The sequence below is a fragment of the Heteronotia binoei genome, chromosome 7 (genome assembly GCF_032191835.1).
Source record: "Heteronotia binoei isolate CCM8104 ecotype False Entrance Well chromosome 7, APGP_CSIRO_Hbin_v1, whole genome shotgun sequence".
Classification (NCBI taxonomy): domain Eukaryota; kingdom Metazoa; phylum Chordata; class Lepidosauria; order Squamata; family Gekkonidae; genus Heteronotia; species Heteronotia binoei.
In genome coordinates this window covers 44,089,651-44,109,476 of record NC_083229.1, presented here as the reverse complement: position 1 = coordinate 44,109,476, position 19,826 = coordinate 44,089,651, and the positions used below count along the sequence as shown (strand labels likewise).

The 19,826-nt window shown below is 41.3% G+C and overlaps 1 protein-coding gene across 2 annotated transcripts in view; it reads right to left on the bottom strand.

The window, feature by feature from the left end:
• The window catches only part of NBN (nibrin), a 48,393-nt gene extending 28,611 nt beyond the window's left edge, over positions 1-19,782 (bottom strand). For both annotated transcript variants that reach the window (XM_060243532.1, XM_060243533.1), the window contains exons 1-8: positions 19,570-19,782; positions 14,384-14,517; positions 12,801-12,949; positions 9,803-9,962; positions 7,942-8,045; positions 4,412-4,529; positions 2,745-2,926; positions 1,459-1,556 (exon numbers count right to left, since the gene is read on the bottom strand). In XM_060243532.1, the coding sequence (XP_060099515.1) occupies positions 1,459-1,556; positions 2,745-2,926; positions 4,412-4,529; positions 7,942-8,045; positions 9,803-9,962; positions 12,801-12,949; positions 14,384-14,517; positions 19,570-19,606 (982 nt within the window). In that variant the 5' untranslated portion in view covers positions 19,607-19,782. The remainder of the gene's footprint in view (positions 1-1,458; positions 1,557-2,744; positions 2,927-4,411; positions 4,530-7,941; positions 8,046-9,802; positions 9,963-12,800; positions 12,950-14,383; positions 14,518-19,569) is intronic.
• Between the last annotated feature and the right edge of the window lie 44 nt (positions 19,783-19,826).

The window sequence follows — 19,826 nt, the reverse complement described above, 5'->3', positions numbered from 1 at the left end:
CCAGACCCAGCGGGCGGTGGAGGGGGCCTGGGGGGGGCAGTATGTCAAGTCTGTATAAAACTCTGGTCAAGTGTGTGCCTAACTTTGGCTTGGGGGAAAGGCACCCTGGGTAAAGCCAACCTGTATTCCATTGCTGCTAGCTTGAACTCTCCTTTCCTTTGTTATGTAGTTATGCTTTGAAATGGGAATGTGAACGTTTTATCTGAGCCTTCTCAGGCCGAGCTCAGGGGGAGGCTGGAGCCGGCAACGCTCAGGCCAAAGTAGGCCTGAGAACGAAATGGTAACATCAATGTGTGAATGTGCCCTGCATAGTCCCCCTCCCTAAAGAATCCCTTTGAAGTGTACCTTATATGATTGCATTCTACTGTATGATCTTTAGTCTTTCAATACTAGCCTAGTCGAGAACAACAGTATCAATAAACTAGTTATTTTGTTTCAACGACTCGTTATTGAATCTGCCGATTTGACAGTGAAAGCAAGGCAAACCACCTGTGTAGAATAGGCCAAATACTTAGGCCAAGACCTTAACATAAGAGCAACATAGAATAAATGTCAGATGTTTGAGAGCCGCAAGGCATGAATGTCAGATGTTTGAGGGAAAGAAGGAAGGTAGATAGATGGGGAAAGGAGGAAGGAGGGTGGGGTTGAAAGAAAGCAACATTAAATGCATACTTTAAGATGCTGACTAGCTTGGCAAAATGATTTAAAGAGAAATGCCTTTTCCAATCTGGCTAATTGGGCAGTGGAGAGTTCTGAGAGCCACACAATGTGTGAAAGAGCCACATGTGGTTCCTGAGCCACAGTCTGGCCACCCTTGGCTTCGATCCAGAGTAACAGTTCTTTGGGCATAAGGATTTCCACCTGCAGAGTGCAATTTTCTGAACCACTGCTGCACAAAATGCTGCTTCTAGGAGATGAACAACATCTTGAGAGGAATTTGAGTGAGTGAGGCAAAAGTCATTGTATTACAGAAACACTACTCTGGATCCAAGCTTCTAAAGCCTTCGCATACATTACTACCACAACCCTTATAACAATATAAAAAACTTGGTCAGTGTCAATCTCAGTGCTTGCATATTGTGAACCTTGCACGTTCATGACAGAAATGAAATCAGGTCTGGGCCTTTCTGTTCAAACTTCAGTCTGATCTACTAAACACCTCCAAACAGCACAATAAAACAGGGTGAGGGGAGAACTATAAAACAGGAAATGAATTAAAAGATCACGTGTCTCCTAAGCAGACTTATACCCTTCTAATACCTTGCTTAGAAGGGTTAACTGCTTTGAATTGCATTGTGACTACTTGAAATCTATACACAAAAGATAAAACCTGATCACTAATATAAATTTGTACTATTCTGTAAAATAGGAATTCCATATCATATGCCACCTGGAGGCCTATCTAATGAATGCAGAAAAGAAAGTTTTATAAAAAGAACAGATAAGTTTTGAATTTACCTGTGTCAAGAGAAGCTTGAGGATTACAGTACCGCTCTGTGGATGCAAAAATAACTGCTAAACCAATTTCTGCCTCTGAGATTGTTCTATATTTTTTCCTATTAGAAACAAAACAGAAACATTCCTAGTAAGCAACAGGAAACCATCAAACAAAAGATAGGATTCTTTCACTGGAATCCAAAGGGCTGAGTGCCACATTTTGGATCTTCTCAGATTTCTCTTCGTGGCACAGCTGATTCCACACCTACCCCTCACCAAAGGTTCGTTGGGGAGCCCTACAGGGCATTCAAGGTCACATGAAGGGTTTGATGAAATATTAACCTGTATGAACACAGGTCTGATTCAATTAAAATATCTAGTGTAACATTTAACCCTATTAACGTCTGCCATTTCCAGACTTTGTTGTTGTTGTTTTGCAGTCAAGATGCAGTGACGTATGGCAACCCTGGGCTTTCAAGGCAAGAGTATCAAAGGTAGTTTGCCATTGTCTGCCTCTGCATCTCGAACCTGGTATTCCTTGGAAGTCTTCCATCCAAATGCTAACCAAGTTCAAGCCTGCTTAGCTTCTGAGCTCTGACTATCCGGGTCAGGGTTTCCAGACAAAACTCAATTCAAAAATCAGAAACATCATCAAAAAACACATTCCAATGAATGTACCAAAAGGAAAATACTAGAAAAATTACACACATAGTTGTTGCAGTACAGGAAACTTCCAAGTTCTGAAGTTATCCTGTTTTACTAGTTTGCAACAGCTTTTAAGACAAGCAGTCCCATCTATGTCAAGAATTTAAAACAAAGATTCCATCTTTAAGCCTGCTAAGCCCCTGAATGACTCGATTTAGCATAATCCCTGTGAAATCTTATTAAACTCAAGTGACACTATACTAGAAATTCATAGGTGCACATGATTTGTTATAATTAAAAGATTTTATTTTAATTCACATGCAGTAAAGTCCCTACATGTAAGTTTAAGTATATACACAACTCATTTTTACTGCATTATCCAATACATTTTCACCTGAAAGTGATTTCCATAGAAGCCATTGGGATTTATTCCCAAGCAGGCATGCTTAAGATTAGTCTAAATCATTCAAGCACTTATATTTCCATACATAACATAATAGCACAGAGAATGTCCAAAGAACAACTCTTAACTATGGCACTATATAGGTAATGAAAAGCACTCTCAAAATTAAATTTCCTACTCATCTAGAAATTACTTCACTATAAAATGGACTACAATTACTAAAGCATCAGCAGTTTTACTGAAATGAAATATGCCTCACCTTTCCAACACTGTTAAGATAGTATCAATCAATCTCCTCCCCGAGTCAGAAAGAGAGCCTGTGAAGCCCACATCAATAACACAAATATGAGGAGCTGCTAAAGAAGCCGTATATTCTGTTCTTTCTGTCATCAGTTTCGCTTCTCCTCCTCCAAGTGTGATGGCTGGACTCAGTTTTGCATACTAAAACCAAGTACAAAATTCATCCATTTGACAGAACAGACTCCATCTCCTCTTTAAAACATACGTAACTCTTCAAATTTTTATGGTTTTTGATAGAGACTCTTGATTGAGGCGGTGATATCCTCTCTTGTCCACCCCCTTCAGAACTGTTTCCTCCCCCCCCCCCACATATGCTCTGACATTCTGATAAGAAAGAGTATAGCCAATCGCCATCAGAGGTCAGAATTTTTATTGCTATTGTTTAAATGTACTAAATTATGTATTTGTTTTATTTTATGTATTTTTATCTGATGTACATTGCCCAGATAAATAAAGATGAATAATAAAAATAATAATAGCAGCAGCTAGCTCCCCTCCTATCTTGCTCAGACCTAGCCATAGTAATCCATGTGACGGTCACCTCCAGACTAGACTACAGTAACTCGCTCTATGTTGGCCTGTCCTTGAGTCTGATCCGGAAGCTCCAATGTGTCCAGAATGTGGTACTGCGAGTCCTGACAAGAACACCATGGCTGGCACATATTCTACATGTGCTGCGTCAGCTACACTGGTTGCCAGTTGAGTACTGGATTAGATTCAAGGTTTTGGTTATGACCTTTAAGACCTTGAGTGGTCTGGGACTGATGTATCTATGGGACCGCCTCCTCCACTATGTCCCTGGAAGGGTGTTGCGCTCCAGTGGTCGAAATCTGCTGGTGATCCCTGGCCCGAAAGAGGTCCAGCTGTCCTCAACAAGGACCAGGGTTTTTTCAGTCCTGGCCCTGACTTGGTGGAATGCTCTGCCAGAAGACATCAGGGCCCTGCAGGATCTTTTACAGTTTCACAGGGCCTGTAAGGCAGAGATGTTCCACCAAACCTTTGCATAAGGACAGCGACGGTTGCCGTGCTGGCACCTTTTCCTCTCCACCCTCTTTTGGGGGGAATCCCCCCATCCCTGATGTGATGCAATGACTGAATAAGAGCATTTTAAAGATGCCATCAGGGTTTGTAATTTTTTAATGTAATTGATTTTATATATATATATATATATATATATATATATATATATATATATATTTAAATGTTGTATATTGCCCTGAGCTGGCGCTAGTCGGGATAAAGCAATTCATCAAATGTAAATGATAATAATAATGCAAAAATCCTTCAACAAGCATAACATTACAAAGAGAGAACACTACAAGAGTGATCAATTACTTCTAATTGTTTTCTTCTATCACTATTTCACTATCTACACAGTGGAAACCCTCCTTTGTCCTCCTTTACCATTAGAAGAAAAAGAACGCAAGGTCACACTACAAAAGATCAAGATCATCCAGAGCTTTATGATATGCAAGAACACCTTTCTCTTACAATCCAAATGCTATATCCATGAGGCAGCCCTGCAAAGATATCAAGTTCCCTATTTTTCTTCTGCAGAAATGCACTTACAAAGTACTTTAGATCCTTTTTTGTCAAGAAAAGTGCGGTAAATGCAAAGCCAGTTACCTGCTTAGCAGACAGAAACAAAAAAATTTTCCCTCTGAAGATTACTCTTCTTGCAGAACACACAGCCAGATCTAATTTTTCATTCCTAATAGTTGGTTCATCAACTGGAGGATGAAAACTGCAAACAGAATAAAGTGCTGTGAACATGTAACTCATGCTTTTGGTGGTGCTAATTACAGTTAAATGTCCAGATTGTTCAAAAGAAAATTATTGGAAAATATTAATAATTTCTGGTTGTGTAGCAACTACTGTAAGTGCAGTGAAAAATGAAAAGCGTAGGAGAGAAGGTGAATTCTCCTCCACTTCTCTTAACCTTTCCTCAGTTTGGATACTGGGTACTGTATTCTGTAGCTAATATCTTTGGAGAGCCAATTCAGTGGCAGACTCTAATCTGGAGAACTGGGTTTGATTCCCCACTTCTCCACATGCAACCAGCTGAGTGACCTTGGGTCAGTCACAGTTCTTTGCGTTGTCTCAGCCCCGCCTACCTCACAGGGTGTCTGCTGTGGGAGAGGAAGGGAAGGAGTTTGTAAGCCACTCAGACTCTGAGTGAAGAGTGTGGTATAAATCCAACTCTTCTTCTACTACTACGTTTCCACTTTAAAATCTTAAGATCTGATTCTTGTGCACATGGCTTTTTAACAGAACTCTATTCCATGGGGTACATGCGCATCACAGGAACAAACATCACTAAACATGAACCCAGGGTACTGCTTAAAGAATACACAGATTGAAAACAGGGCCCTGTTCCACCAGTTTCCCCACTCCTGCCAAGATTTGGATGTCATAGCACACCAAAGCATTAATGCTCAAGACCAAAAGTGCTCCCAACATCCCTATTACAGCTCCACCTCCCACTTTTACTGGATGCAGATGACTTCAGGTAGCACAGACAACTACTCTGCATAATGAGAAACTATGTCATTAAGATCACATGTCCCATCTACACTGCCTAATGGGTCAAATTCCTTTCTTCTGCTTGCAGAAATATATTTCTGCTTGCTCAAGAGGGTGAAGAGGTTCTTCCCTTTCCACTCCTCACTTTGTATCCCAAGGCTCTCCCAACCTCAGGAGTGGCTTTTCAGGGCATACAGGGATTATGGCAGAAATGATCTATTTCACGAGCAGTCCTATTTGTGATTCTTTAAATCCAACCACTTACTAAAAACCACCTAGTTTAAATATAAGAATCATAGTTTAAATATTAAAGGTTATGCAGAACAGCTTACAGTTAGCAGGCCCTCTCCAGATTGTGGTTTTAATTTCAGAAAGAAAGTCACAAACCTTAAAACAACAAAACTGTTTTGTTAATACACCTATTCTCAAAAGAGAGCCCATGCATCACCCTGAAAGTGTTACCATAGAGATATCCATAACAACCCCTGAAAGTGAAGCAGATACAGGTCTCATAACATCTGAAAATAATTACCACAGCTCAGTGGTACCCACTTTATGCAGGTGACCAAATATAATTATATGATGCAGGAGAATGTGGATTTACTGATGCACTGGGATCTCGCTGTGGCTTTTCACCCCACCGATCATGATATCCTTTTAGAATCTAAATGAATGACATGGACTTGAAGCAGAAAGTTCTCCCTTCCTGTGGTTTCACTCCTACATTACTGGAAGATTCAGAAAGCAGCATGAAGAAGATCACTGCTATTTTGGGAGCTGTTCAGTTGAGTTTCATAGAAGTAGATTCTGTTTGCACAAAATTATTGGGCGAGGTCAACTGACCAAGGTCAATAAGAGGTTGCATAAATTAAAACTCAGTCCAAATAATACAATAATTCCTTGTTGAGTGGCCCCTGGAACTGAAAGAGTAGTGGAAATGCCTATTCTGGAAGATCACACACTTCTCCTAAATGAGCAGGCTCATGGCATAGAATTTTTGTGTTTCCGTGCCATCTCAGGTTAAATTCATGGCCAGGAACATGCTTTATCTATTTCAGTTTCTATGTAGGCAATGCATCTTCTCAGGGGAAAAGTGACTTAACTATAGTGTTGCACATGCTTTGGACTCCACACTTGTGATGTAGTGCAGTCCTTGAAAAAACTAAGAAGCTTCCATTGGTCTAAGATGTTGCAGCAAGAATAGCTACTTGTTAGGTAACTGGAGCTTAACAACCCAGACTCCAGGAACTCTACTGGTTACCAATTTGTTTCTGGGTCAAATTCAAGGCACTGATTCTTATCTCCAGAAACATGAACAACCTGATTGCAGAGTACACAGGTGTACATATATACTTCATTTGTTCAGGTCCAGAAATAAGAACCTCTTGTGAGTATGACTTCCACATCATAGCATTATGCAAATTAGAATTATCTTGTTTTAGTGTGGGCTACCACCACAGTGTCAGTTTTATTCTCTTACTCCTTTCCCACTACTCCTCTTGTCCCCTGCACTTGGGCCTCCTTTGTGACTGGCACTACCTTCCATGGCAATTATTTAGTGGCTATGTCCACCATCTTGTGTTAAGAGTTCCAAAGATGCCCACAGGCTCAAAAAGGTTGAGACGCCTGCTCTAGCCTATAACCAAGAAGTCTAAACACATTTTGTTTCAAGCCAGGAAATCTCTAATCTGGATGTTACACACAATAGGAGGGAGACAAGAGTATGTAAAGATCTTTCCAGATTAAATGCAGCCTTTTTATTTAGGTGGGCTTTGACTATTTCAGTATGCCAGAATGCCTGCAGGGGTATATTTGTATTTTAACTAATGCTAGATTGTTTCCTCACTATTGTTTCATGTTGTCTTTTTATGTTTTACTGTTCATTATTTCTGAGATTTAAATTAAAATGAAAATTGTAAACTTTCCAAACAAGATTAAGAACTGTGTTTTATAAAACGTTACCAGGGTTTTAAATAGCAGGGCTATTTTCTCTGGGACCAGTTAGAAGACAACACTGAGCCACACAGGTAGTCACACACTGTCTAAAGTAATTTCTTTTATCACTTAAGGACAAAACACCAGCATTTGAAAAAAAAGAAAAACTTAACATAAGAACATAAGAGAAACCATGTTAGATCAGGCCAATGGCCCATCCAGTCCAACACTGTGTGTCACACAGTGGCAAAAATTTTATACACACACACACACACACACACACTCTGTGGCTAATAGCCACTGATGGACCTCTGCTCCATATTTTTATCTAAACCACTCTTGAAGGTGGCTATGCTTGTGGCTGCCACCACAACTTGCTTCTGGAAACATTCAGAACTTAAATATTCCACATATTATGTGTGTATGTGTGTGTGTGTGTGTATATATATATATATACACACACACACACATATATATATAAATATATGTAATAAAACTGATTTAATAGAATCTGCCATATACAGCTTCAGTGTCATTTAAGTACCCGATTAGTAAGATGATACATGACTTGAGTAAATGGCTGTATCTAAGTTTGCCAAGATTTGGAAATTTTCAAAGTTTCAACATACACAACGGAACAGTTCAAATTATAGATATTAAGTCATATAAAATGCAGGACATGTACTAACATAACATACCTTTCAGGCTTAGGTAACTGTTGTTTGGTCTGAATAGCTTTGATTAATTCAGCAAAATATTCTGGCTTTGTAATTGGTCGGCCACAAATCAATGCACATATTGTCTAAAAATAAAGCAGAAAAAAATTCACTCAGTATAGAAATGCAGTGCTGGCTGATCATATGTCATTCTTCTCCTCCACTTTTTCTCCTGCAACTATTCAGTTTTATTCTCTTACTCCTTTCCCACTACTCCTCTTGTCCCCTGCACTTGGGCACCTTTGTGACTGGCACTACCTCCCATGGCAATTATTTAGTGGCTATGTCCACTACCTTGTGTTAAGAGTTCCAAAGATGCCCACAGGTTTTGAGAGTTGAGAGTATCCCAAGCCTTAACAAACCCCAGGTGCCAGGCTGCCATGGTGCCTAGAGATTTCAATGTGGAACCTAATAATTTCAGTGGTGTCTCTCAGTAGAAGTACAAGCCTTATTTCTCATTTTATATCAGAATATGATTTGCTGCGTATCACAAAAATATACCTATGTTTTCACCACTGCTTATTTATATGTTAACTTTATACCATTCAACAGTGGGAGATGACTTCTTTACTTAACCAACTGCTTTCTATATAGTTTCCAACACTCAATGAAACAAGAGTTTTTAAAGCAATAATGGGATGATCAGAAATAGGTGGAAAGTTAGGATAGGAACAGAGGATAGGGGGGTTTTGGTTGTAGTGATAGCTGGAACTATCCCTGTTTTTATACTTTTTTCATAGCTTTAATAAAATTATAAGATTAGGTTTTATGGCAGCAATAATAATAACTGAAGGCTGAAAAAATGAGTCTAGATTCTAAATTTTGGGGTTGGCTTCTAGAGCCAAAGAAAATATGTCAAGTAAACAGGGTTTACATTATTCCTTGTGGATAACATTCTTACAGCATGAATGCACCCTTCAATCATCTTACAGTGAACTCTGCCCCTTAATTGGATCCATACAGCTGTTGACCCTGTACACTTGGTTTGGTCCTGTTTTGTCTCAAAATGTCTTCATTATATGCTAATCTGCTTTTCAGCTCTGTCTATAGGTTTGAACAGTTTTCTTCCATTTTCATTGTACCTGAAGACACATGTGTGCACATAAAAACTCATAACTTGAATAAAACTTTGTTGGTCTTAAAGGTGCCACTGGATACTAACTTTATTCTATTGCTTCAGACCACCACAGCTATCCACCAGAATTCTCCCATATTATAGCAGACTGTCACAATAGGTACACCCATGTTAAAACATATCACTACTCCTATGATCCTCATAAATAGTTTTCAACTCCTGACTGCCCTGTGGCATACATCTGCTCTCCACCCCTTCCTTCCAAGTTTTACGTTTCTCTTCCACTTCCATAGTGATCTAATACATCTGACTTTCCCCACTTCATTATTTATGGTTTCTTTAAGGTCAATATCCAAAGGTCTAAAATCCCCTTGCTCTTAACCCTTCCAGGATGACCTACCTATCAAACCTCAAAACCTAAACACTGTGCCCTGACAAAAAGTATCTGCATAACACATCTACCTCTCATGCACAGCCTCACTACAGTATTGTTAACATACTATTTTTTTTTCTGTCTTAAGGCATCTTTTACCTATACAGATTTTAAGCCTGATTTTCCCCAGAGTGGTATGATATTCTTGCATGGTACTGCCTGCTGCCAGGAAAGCTCAGTGTTCAAACATGCAAGCAGATGAATCAAAACAAATAAAAATAGAGAAAACTGATGCATACTGTAAGTCTACAAACCGTTTAGTCGTAACAATTCGAAGGCTCTACAATTTTCACTTATTTGAAACATCTGCATTATATCGAACACACACACATTACCTTCACAGTAACTTTGACTGAGACCATGACAAGATGAGTACATTCTTCTTTCCACTCACTCACTACATGGCCTCCCAGCTGCAGGACGTTTTGATTCAGGAGATTTTTTTGTGAGAGATCTAAGCACGAAGAGCACACAACCAAGGGCTGATATTCTATTCTGCAAAGGACAGTAATAATCAATGTAAGTATTAAAGCAAAACAATCTTTGCAGACACAATCAGCCTGGCTTGGAACTGAGAATATTCCTCTCCCCACATCCCCAATATAAACATGCACATGAGTCCAACTGACCTGAGCCTTAAAGATCCACCCATCAGTACAGAAACCCTAATTTATTTATTTTTTAAATAAACCTTTTCTATGTCGCCTGACCATCTCACCTAAGGCAGCAAAATTCAAAAATGTAAAACACTGCAACTTTAAAGCACCCAAATATTAAAACAAAATTCAAAATATTTTTCTACATATTTCTAACATAAAAACTGTTTATATGCTTAACACAACTTTGAAAAAACGGGACCTTAAAGAAATGGGAATGGATAACTCTCACTATAATAATTAGAAATTTCAAAAAAGTTACAATGATGTCCTGTCTCTCCCATTACCACCTCCCACACTCCCTTCAGTCATCCTCTAGGGCAACGTTTCCCATTTGCAGGGTCATGACCCGGTACCGGGCCACGGAAGCCTCACTACCGGGTCACAAGACAAGATAAAGCTAGCACCGCCCTGTCTGTGTTGAGCAGAGAGGAGCTGGGCTGCCTCTCCTTCCTTCTCCCCTGCTCCCAGTGTTTGAGAGAAAAGCTGGCATCCACTGGTACTTTAGACCCATGAAGCATTCTTCAAGATATGAGCTTTCATGTGCCTTGCAGTATGTTCTTTTGGGGAGATTTCTCCGGGAGGCCTGGGCAGCAAAGAAGGGTGTATGTGTTTTTTTCAGCCGGGAGGGGTGTGGAGTGGGCATTCCAGTAGCTGTTTTTTTTTACCAAACAACCCCTGGGCAGAATTGTTGCTGGCTGGTGTCATCTGATGGTAAGGAAGGCTTTTTTTTTCTTTGCCCCCCCCCTTTCTTTCCCTGCAAGTGATGCGCTGTCTGTATTTTTGGTGCTGGGAGGGGGAAGCGACAGTGGGAGGGCTTCTAGTGCCCTGGCTCCATTGGTGGACATTCTGGTGCTTTTTGGGCATTGTATAGTCCACTGGCCTGATCCAACATGGCTCCTCTTATGTTTATGTTCTTTCTTTTCATGTCTTTCTTTTCTTTTCTTTTCCTTTCTCTTTCTTTCCTTCCATTTTTGCTATATGAAACTTTTCTGTTCATCATACTGTTGTTGCCGACATAGGAGCTCTGCCAATGAAAAGTTGGCACCCCCAGTTGTAGCCAGGGGGCCTTCTATGAGATTTCTGTGTGAATGAGTGAGACTAAGAGGTGTGGGGCAGAAAAAGATTATTGGAGATTACTGTGGTATATCTCAACAGCACTAGAAGAGATGGCACTATGAATATGGTACCATTTTACTGGTCCTGCTTTTAACACCTGTCTGACACCAAAATTAAACTCCTTCTGTAAATATTAAAAAAGATTAAAGTAGTTCACTGGCTAAGTATCTTCACAACAGGTTGCTTTTAAAGGCATGGGAAAAACTGCCAGTAAAAAACTGCAAGCCCCTCATAAATATCCGTTTTGGGATAACTGCAGAAAAGCTTGTATGAACTTCATATAACTTGAAATTAATTCATTAATTGCAGTACAATTCTCTGCTACCTTTCACAGCAATTTCCCAGTGTTTCAGCCAAAGAAAAGTATGAAAAATAGCTCTCAAAAGATTTTCTTGAAACCAAGCAAGCTTGCTTGTAGCTTGAGGCAGGGTTCCAGTAGTAGCAGCTGAAGGAAGGGCCTACTAAATGTGTCAGCATATTTTGAGGTAGAGCAACTGCCAGGGCCCAGTGTGGGTGGTACACAGTGCTGGCATTCCTGAATGCAATGGCAACAGCACTCCCAACTGCATACACTGGCCAGTGCTGTTGAGGAAGGGATGTGTAGGTGGTGCAGGCAACTGAACATGGGCATTAGGAGTGCTTACAAGCTGGAGAAAAATACACAAACAGGTGGATGCAGGTGTGGGGGTGAAAAGAGAGGACCGCCCACCTTCCACTTCCATTTTGGCTCAGCATGAGTTTCAGAGAGATTTTTCTGAAAATGAATTTACTTCTGAAGAAAAGGCAGGTTTGGGGGAGTGCCCTGGAAGTGACATCACTTGGTCCTTGACACCACAAGAAATGACATAATTTCTGTCTCCCGGTTTCACCCCCAAAGTCTCCAGGCTCCACCCCCAAATTTTAGTGGGCCACAAAGGAGAAGTGTAAAAATAACCGGGCCATGGGAAAGAAAAGTTTGGGAAACCCTGCTCTAGGGCTCTCTTGAAAGTGCCTGACCTCAGGATGGCTCAGTGAGCTGTTACTAGGGGTAGGGCCTTCTCAGTTGTGGCCCCTACCCTGTGGAATGCACTCTCTGAGGACACCTATGCCCTGCCAGACTTATTTAGTTTCCACAGGGCATGCAAAGTCAAATTGCTAGGGAGGCCCTTGGAGTGTAATCCACATGAATGCATTGTTTTTGTTAGTGATGTGGTCCTGCTACATATTTCAATATTAATATCTGATGTTATGTTTTTATGTTATTTTTAACTTGTATATATTATCTTAACGTTTGAAGTCACTGTAAGATCCTTTGGGTTAGCAGTGATTTAAAAAAGTTTTATGCCAAACAATTAAGAGTCAGTCCCACCAAAGTCAGACTCACTTCTGAGTAAATCTCCTAGGATTATGCCACTCTTAAACCTGCATCCTCAATAATCAAATGCATTAAAAAGTCTTATCGCATTTAAAGTAGTTTGCTAACATACAAAATATACATGAGTTTTAGTGTATCATTATGCATGTTCAGCAGCTTTTAATGTACAACTCAAACGTTTTCCTTTTTTGGAATTGATCTTACCTATATTTGCTTTCAAAGACTCCAAAAGTGATTCTGTCACCAGACTGCAAATTTCTGGAACTGCCACTTGGTAGTTTTTCTCCATTAACAAAGGTACCATATTTGGAAGTGTCTTTTAGTGTTAATACAGGAAACGTAGATGTCTGACTCTGAAAACAAACACTTGTTAAAAATTTCAGATACGCAAAACAGTTTCTTATATACCAATATAACAACAGCTGCTGCATGCAGGGTGCAAATATGACAGCATCACTGACCACCAGCAGGTCCCAGCAAAGAATCACCTGCAAACACTGGTCCCTGTGGCCATCTGGGACAGCATTCCTGGAGCCGCAGGTCAAGTGATAAAGCATGTGACCGCACTTTGGAACCTCGAGCCAGCATGAATGCACCTGCAGTGGCTCCCAATTTACCAATGAGGCTGCCAATGAAGCAAAAGAATTCTGCTTTGTTGTTATTTTTTATTTTTCTGTGCATGAGTGAGTGTGTGTGTGCGCCTGAAGTTATGGTGACTTCTGGTGATTGACCCTTACTGGGAGCATGGAGAATATTCAGAAAGGTAGCTAAATAAAGCTTGTCCCTGCCTCCTGACTTCTGATATTCCAAGGCGGTCTCCCATCCTTGCCAGAGTCTGCCTGACCCGTTTGGTGTAGAACCAGAAAGCCAGTTTGGTGTAGTGGTTAAAAATGTGGACTCTAATATGGAGAAATGAGTTTTATCCCCCACTCCTCCACATGCAGCTGCTGGTGTAACCATTGGTCAGCCACAAGTCCTCTCAGAGCTTTTCTCGAAAGAGCTCTCTTGGCCCCATCTACCTCGCAGGGTGTCTATAGTGGGGAGAGGAAGGGAAAGGAAATTGTAAGCCACTCTTTGAGTGACTTTGAGTGAAGGGCAGGGTAAAAATAAAATATTTTCTTATTATTGTTCTGCTTAGCTTCCAAGATCTGACGAGATCAGACTTGCCTGGATTATCCAGGTCAGGGCGCAAGCTGACAAGGTCATTTTGCTGTGCTGAAGCCATGTGGCTCCACACACTTGCCTCCCCCAGCAGCCTCCTGTTCCCTCCATTGCACCAGCTGCTCCCAGGCCTGTTCCAGCCCCCGGGCCCCATGTTTGATATCCCTGCTCTAACCATTACACCACACTGGCTATTCTACAAGACCCTCACCATACAATCCTTCTGTGCATTTCTCAGTACCAGAAACAGGTCAATACGATACCACAGCTGCCATCCTATGGACTCTTACTTGGAAGTAAGCACCAGTATAAACATACTGGGACTTGGACTAGACTGCCTTTTGTAGCAGTAACTTCCCATATAACTTTCTAATCAATCTGGTAGCTGTTTATTATAAATTCTTGAGTGAAATATATTAAAAGTATCATCTTGATAAACCAAAAGTGCTGGTCTGGTAAACTGTTATACAGAGCTACACAGAAATAATGAGGGAACTTGGTCACACTAGCAGAGAGACATTACTTTTACTAAGGTCTATGATTTTACTTAGAAAACACACACTGAAATTCAAGAACTATTTTATAAAGTTGTACAGTGCTCATGATTAATACTATTTGATACTTACAAGATTAACTGGAGGATGACTAACAGAAAGAACTGCATGGCTTCGGCTGATTGATTGATCATCTTGAATTAAAATGGCACAGTTCTTGCGTCCAACAACATACTCGATGCCAATTAAAAGTCGATGTGGTTCACCTGAATTATTTGAAAGGGAGAAGTAACTAAACCTTGGATTGAGACAATATAGCAACCAGGATGATAAGTAAACAAAACCAAGGGTCCCCAGACATGTCAGCCCCATTCACATACAAAGCAGGAGAAAGGAGCTGGAAAAGATGTATTTTTTCACCAAAAACAAGCCTGTGTAGCTTGAACCACTTCATCTCCACCAGCCCAACTGTGGTACTAGTGCAGAAAAGTGCTGGAAGCTACAGAGCACAGCTATGAAAGATGAAGTGAGAAAGGCTTTACTTGCCTAAACTACACACTTCTGTGTAGCTCAGGAGGGTGGGGAAATGGGAGGGGTATGAAATTCTATGCACTGCTACATCATTTATGGGCAAAACCCAGAAGTGACACAAGGTAGTTCTAGGAATTGCCAAAAACTCTATAGCAAAACCACAGAGGTTTCCAGTTAATTCCTAGAGCTATCCTACATCACTTCTGGGTTTTCCCCACAAACAATATAGCAACACAGATACCACTGCTAGGAATTAAATAAATTTTCTCCTAATGCTGCTTGAAGTAGTGGCAAGTTTGTTGTGAGAATAAAATGGAGAAGGGGAGAATATTGTTGATGGTGCTTTGGCTCTTACTGGGGAGCTAAACAGGTTATAAACATATAAATAAAAAATATCCAAAAATATTTAATGAGTCACACAGCGGCATCGACTATGCATATTATTTGTATGTGTTTGACTAAATGTTTGTGAACATGATCCAAAATAACTAAGTGCAGTGTAGTATAGCCAAACCACTGCTTCCAACTGCCTTTTAAAACCACAGCGTCTGAAATATAAGAGTAGGAGACAGTTAAAGGTACTTCAAATCTCCTTTGGACAGCTTTGCGCATTATACATTTCCTACGCAAAAGCCACTTATGTGGAAGACCTCATGTTACACTCAAATATATAGCCTACCATACTTTACGATCACCATTTTGTTCCGTGCATAAGCCTTAACCTTCCTTATCTTCTCAGTGAGAATACACCAGCCGTACACACTACATCAACAACTGCCAGAGATAATCATTTTATTTAAAATACTTGTCATGCTTATACTCAAAGACATTTCATTGGGCAGGGGCACTTGTTACACAGTGTTCCCTTTTTTGCCCACCCTCATCATGGGCTACCGTGAGCCCTTTTTCTTAAACACACACAGCTAAAGAGTGCTGTCCCTTTAACTTGCATCTACAGTCTATTTCCTAGTTTTGAAGCCCGGCTGCTGGGCCCACCTTCCCCAGGGAGCTGTTTTAACAGTCCCTGCTCTCAGCTGCCTGGCCCTCTTGTTCTCCAGGGCTGTCATGATCCTAGGCCTATTGAGGTCTACAGGCTCCAGGGAAGCCTGTGTCGCATTGCTAGCGAGCCTACATCTCCCAAGATCCCTTCAGAACCTCTGATTGGGCGGCAGAGTTTTTGGAGGGAAAACTAGGCCAGAGGGGGTCGAACCTGGGAGGGAAGCAATAAAAGGCCCAGCTAGAAGGGGAAGTTGTTTTCACTGGAAAGGCTGCAGAAAGAGAAGGGGTGGCTCTCTTTAGGATTGCTGAGCTGAAAGCCAGTTGCAGCAGGAGAGATCCCTCACCCAAAGGGGGTGGTGAGTCTTTGACATTAGAAGAAGGGAATGTTTAACTAGTTGCATCAGGGTTTTTATTTCTTTGCACCAACCTGTACTATTTCTTTATTCACTGTTGCACTAAATGTTTTACTACCCTCTTGTTGTTGTAGGGCATTTACAGGTCCTCACATCTCTTTGGTCAGAGGTACTTGATAATAAGGAAGAAAGGGGTAGTTGGGTGTTTTGGGCCCTCCCATACAGACCCTTACTGGAGTGGTGGCAGTCAGTAGAGGGACCTTCCTGGTCCCTGCTGGGGGACAAAGGCCTATTTGTTCTTTGAGAGCTGTCTCCACTTCTCCCTTGTATGAGCTGCCTGTACATAAGCCCATCTTCCCTCAGCAGGCACCCTGCCATCCTTCCTTCCCACTCTCAGCTAGACCTTTTTATCAGGTTCCAGCCTGGGGGAGAGGAAGCTACCACACCCCTACCCAGGATGTATTGAAGTCAGCTGGACTGACAATGGTGCAGGACTCACACGACTCTTGTGGCTCACTTCCCTCACAATATTTACATACATCTTTCTCCCAGGCATCCAGAGACACAACAAAGTAAAAACAATATAAACTATGTAATGTTAACATCCTGTAACAAAAGAGAATATGGTTCCAGTAACTAAATAAGGTTCCAGCAAAGTAGTTAAGAGAACTCGTTCCAGAATCTGGAAGTCTCAGGTTCAAATCCTCACTCTGCTGTGGAAGTTTGCTGTGTAACTTGGGCCAGTCATACATACTCAACCTAACCTACCTCACAGGGTTGTTGTGAGGCTAACATGGAGAAGGGATAATTATATGTCACTTTGGGTTCTCAGAGGTGGGTTGTAAAGAAAGTAAACAAACAGTTCTGAATAACATTTGCCTCAATCTGACATGGAAATAAAATATTCTGCAAGTGATACTCTGGAAAGTGACAGTGAACCTGAAGTGCCCTGTGGAAGACCTCCATGGAAGAGAGCTTAATTCTACTGAAAGAGACAACTACACGCAAGGCAAATCATACACACTTCTTTAGGGGTACTAAAGTTAGCTTATCACCAGTTTTCAATACTTTTATTCCCCTTAAACTATGTTGGAAAAATCAATCCTACATTGCATTTAAAATGTTTATAGATATTATACTTACCTCATGAAACTTTGCCTTTGTTTAAAGATTTAAAACCACCCCCCCTATGTTAAACATTTCAGTTTAAGTATCTGTTGCTATTTAACATAAAATTTACATGGATTTTGTTTACTGCGTAAAAACAAACATACCAAACCAAATTATGGTCTATTTAGAGCTCTGGAAATTTTCCTCATGCAAATGTTACTGGAAAACTCAAATCACCATCCTTAATGCTTTTTGCTGGGCAGTTCAACACTACTCTAAGTCCAACTCATTTATTTCTTATTATCAAGGAATGGTTTGTACCATTTGGTCTGTACTGTTTCAGACCAAATATAAGAGTTGACGTGGGCTTTCCGCCATACAAAGGGAATCTCCACATGCAGAAAATTCAAGTCAGGAACTTATTTATTGTAAGGCAGGTAAAATGTAAATTTTCTCTCTAATTTCTTATTTTCTACATGCATGGGGTGGGGATGTGGGGGTTGTCTCAATCACATTAAGTGCCACCTACAACATAAGAGAAGCCATGTTGGATCAGGCCAATAGCCCATCCAGTCCGACATTCTGTGCCACACAGTGGCCAAAAAACCAAATGCCATCAGGAGGTCCATTAATGGGGCCAGGACACTAGAAGCCTCCCCCACACTGTTGCTACACACCCCAAGCACCAAGAATACAGGATATCACAGACAAAAAGTTCCATCAATACACCATGGCTAAGAGCCACCGTTGGACCTCTGCTCCATGTTTATCCAATCCCCTCTTGAAGCTGTCTGTGCTTGTAGCTGTCACCACCTCCTGTGACAGTGAATTCCATGTGTTAATTAACATGAAGTAGAATAGCTTAAATACAGGGTTACTGACACAGGAGGCATTGAGTGCATTATCACAGGTCTTAGATACACACAGCACTTGCAGAACTGTGATATCGCCCCACATTTTACAATGCATCCAGTCCATGCAGGCACTCAAGTGTGCATAGAGAAACCATAACAGTCCTGCACAAACATATGTACACCTCATAAAATACAGTGCATGTGCAATTCTTTGTATGCACATTCAAGTGTTTTCATATTATGCTCAACACATAAGTTAAACTCCACCTTTATACAGATACAATTGTCTGGTTTCATTTGTAAAATGAACACAGACTGGTCTTTCTTGCAAGCTGGTACACATCAGAACAGGGCTTGTGAGGGGATGTACATGAGGGCTACCCCAATGGCATTACCATTTAAATGCTTAGGAGTATTTTCTCGATTGAATCCTCCCAGACTGCAATAACACTGTTAGAAGTGAAGGCCTTTTACACTGTTTCATGCCTTAAACTTTAGAGGGAAACTACTACAGAGTTACAGAAGCCAGAGCACCCTTTCTCTTTCTATCCTGTTTCAATGTATGCTGAGTTGAGTCTCTTTTCTCACATGTACCCAGAGGCTGAGCTTAGTTTGTCTTGGGCGTGTTGCTGGATTTTAGCTTCATTCTCACACCTCTTTGTTAGCTCTTGCATTTACATGCTAATTTGCTGCCATTCATGATCCTACCCACCATCTGATCTTATTTCATCTCCACTCATGCATCCTGGCTCTGGGGTGGCCCCTCTGGCTACCCCCTCCCTTTTCCTGCAAGTAGGGCATGAGATTTTATTCCACTGTTTGCATCTGGAGTGTGTTTGCACATGAAAGCTTATACTTTAAATAAAACATTGTTGGTCATAAAAGTGCCACTGGATGCAAACTTGCTCTGCTGCTGCGGACCAACACTGTGTCCCACCAAAATCTACTCTTCTACTATTCCTTTAATGTGTAGATTTCTCCCCTCAAGGAAACTGCCTTCCCTCCATCTTCCCCACTCTCTCTACGCACAATGCCAGGATCTCTCCATCTTGGTACCATGAGAGAAGGACACACATCTTGCATCTCCATCCATTCTAACAAGTTAGACTAGATTAGAAACTATCTCTTCTCTATACTGTCTAGAGAAATGGAATTCCCTAAATAAAGGATTCATATTACTTCTGAAAATACAAAAGGGCTCGATTTCTAACTTTGTCCGTACCAGCACACACTGACCAGAAGGGTTTCTGCTGCGCTGTAAGCCTTTTGTGCACTCTGCTTAACTAAGGATTTTTAAACCAATCCAACAAAAATCATGCTCCCGCGTGAGCGAGAAAACACACCTTCCCTCGTCAGGACTGGGCAGGTGCTCCTTTCCTCATCTCCCCAAACCAGCAAGGGACACATTTCAAACATGCAGGAACCCGAGTCAGACCGCGTACATCCCCCCTCCCCGTCTCCTCCCTCTCACCTGGACTGGGCTCGGCGCTTGGAACCAGTTTCCACATCCTGAAGGAAACGGCGGTAACAGTCGCCTTCGCTCCCTTTTCGCCCTCTCACGGCGCAGCGTCTTACTCGCCCGTCTTCCTCTTCTTTGTCTCCAGTACGCATGCGCCAGACTACTTCCTTTTACCCTCCCCCCAACCGTTCTGTGACCATAGAGACACAAGACTAGTAGAGCGACGTACAAAGCCTGCCTTCCGGTTTCATTTCCCGCTGGCTGAAAAG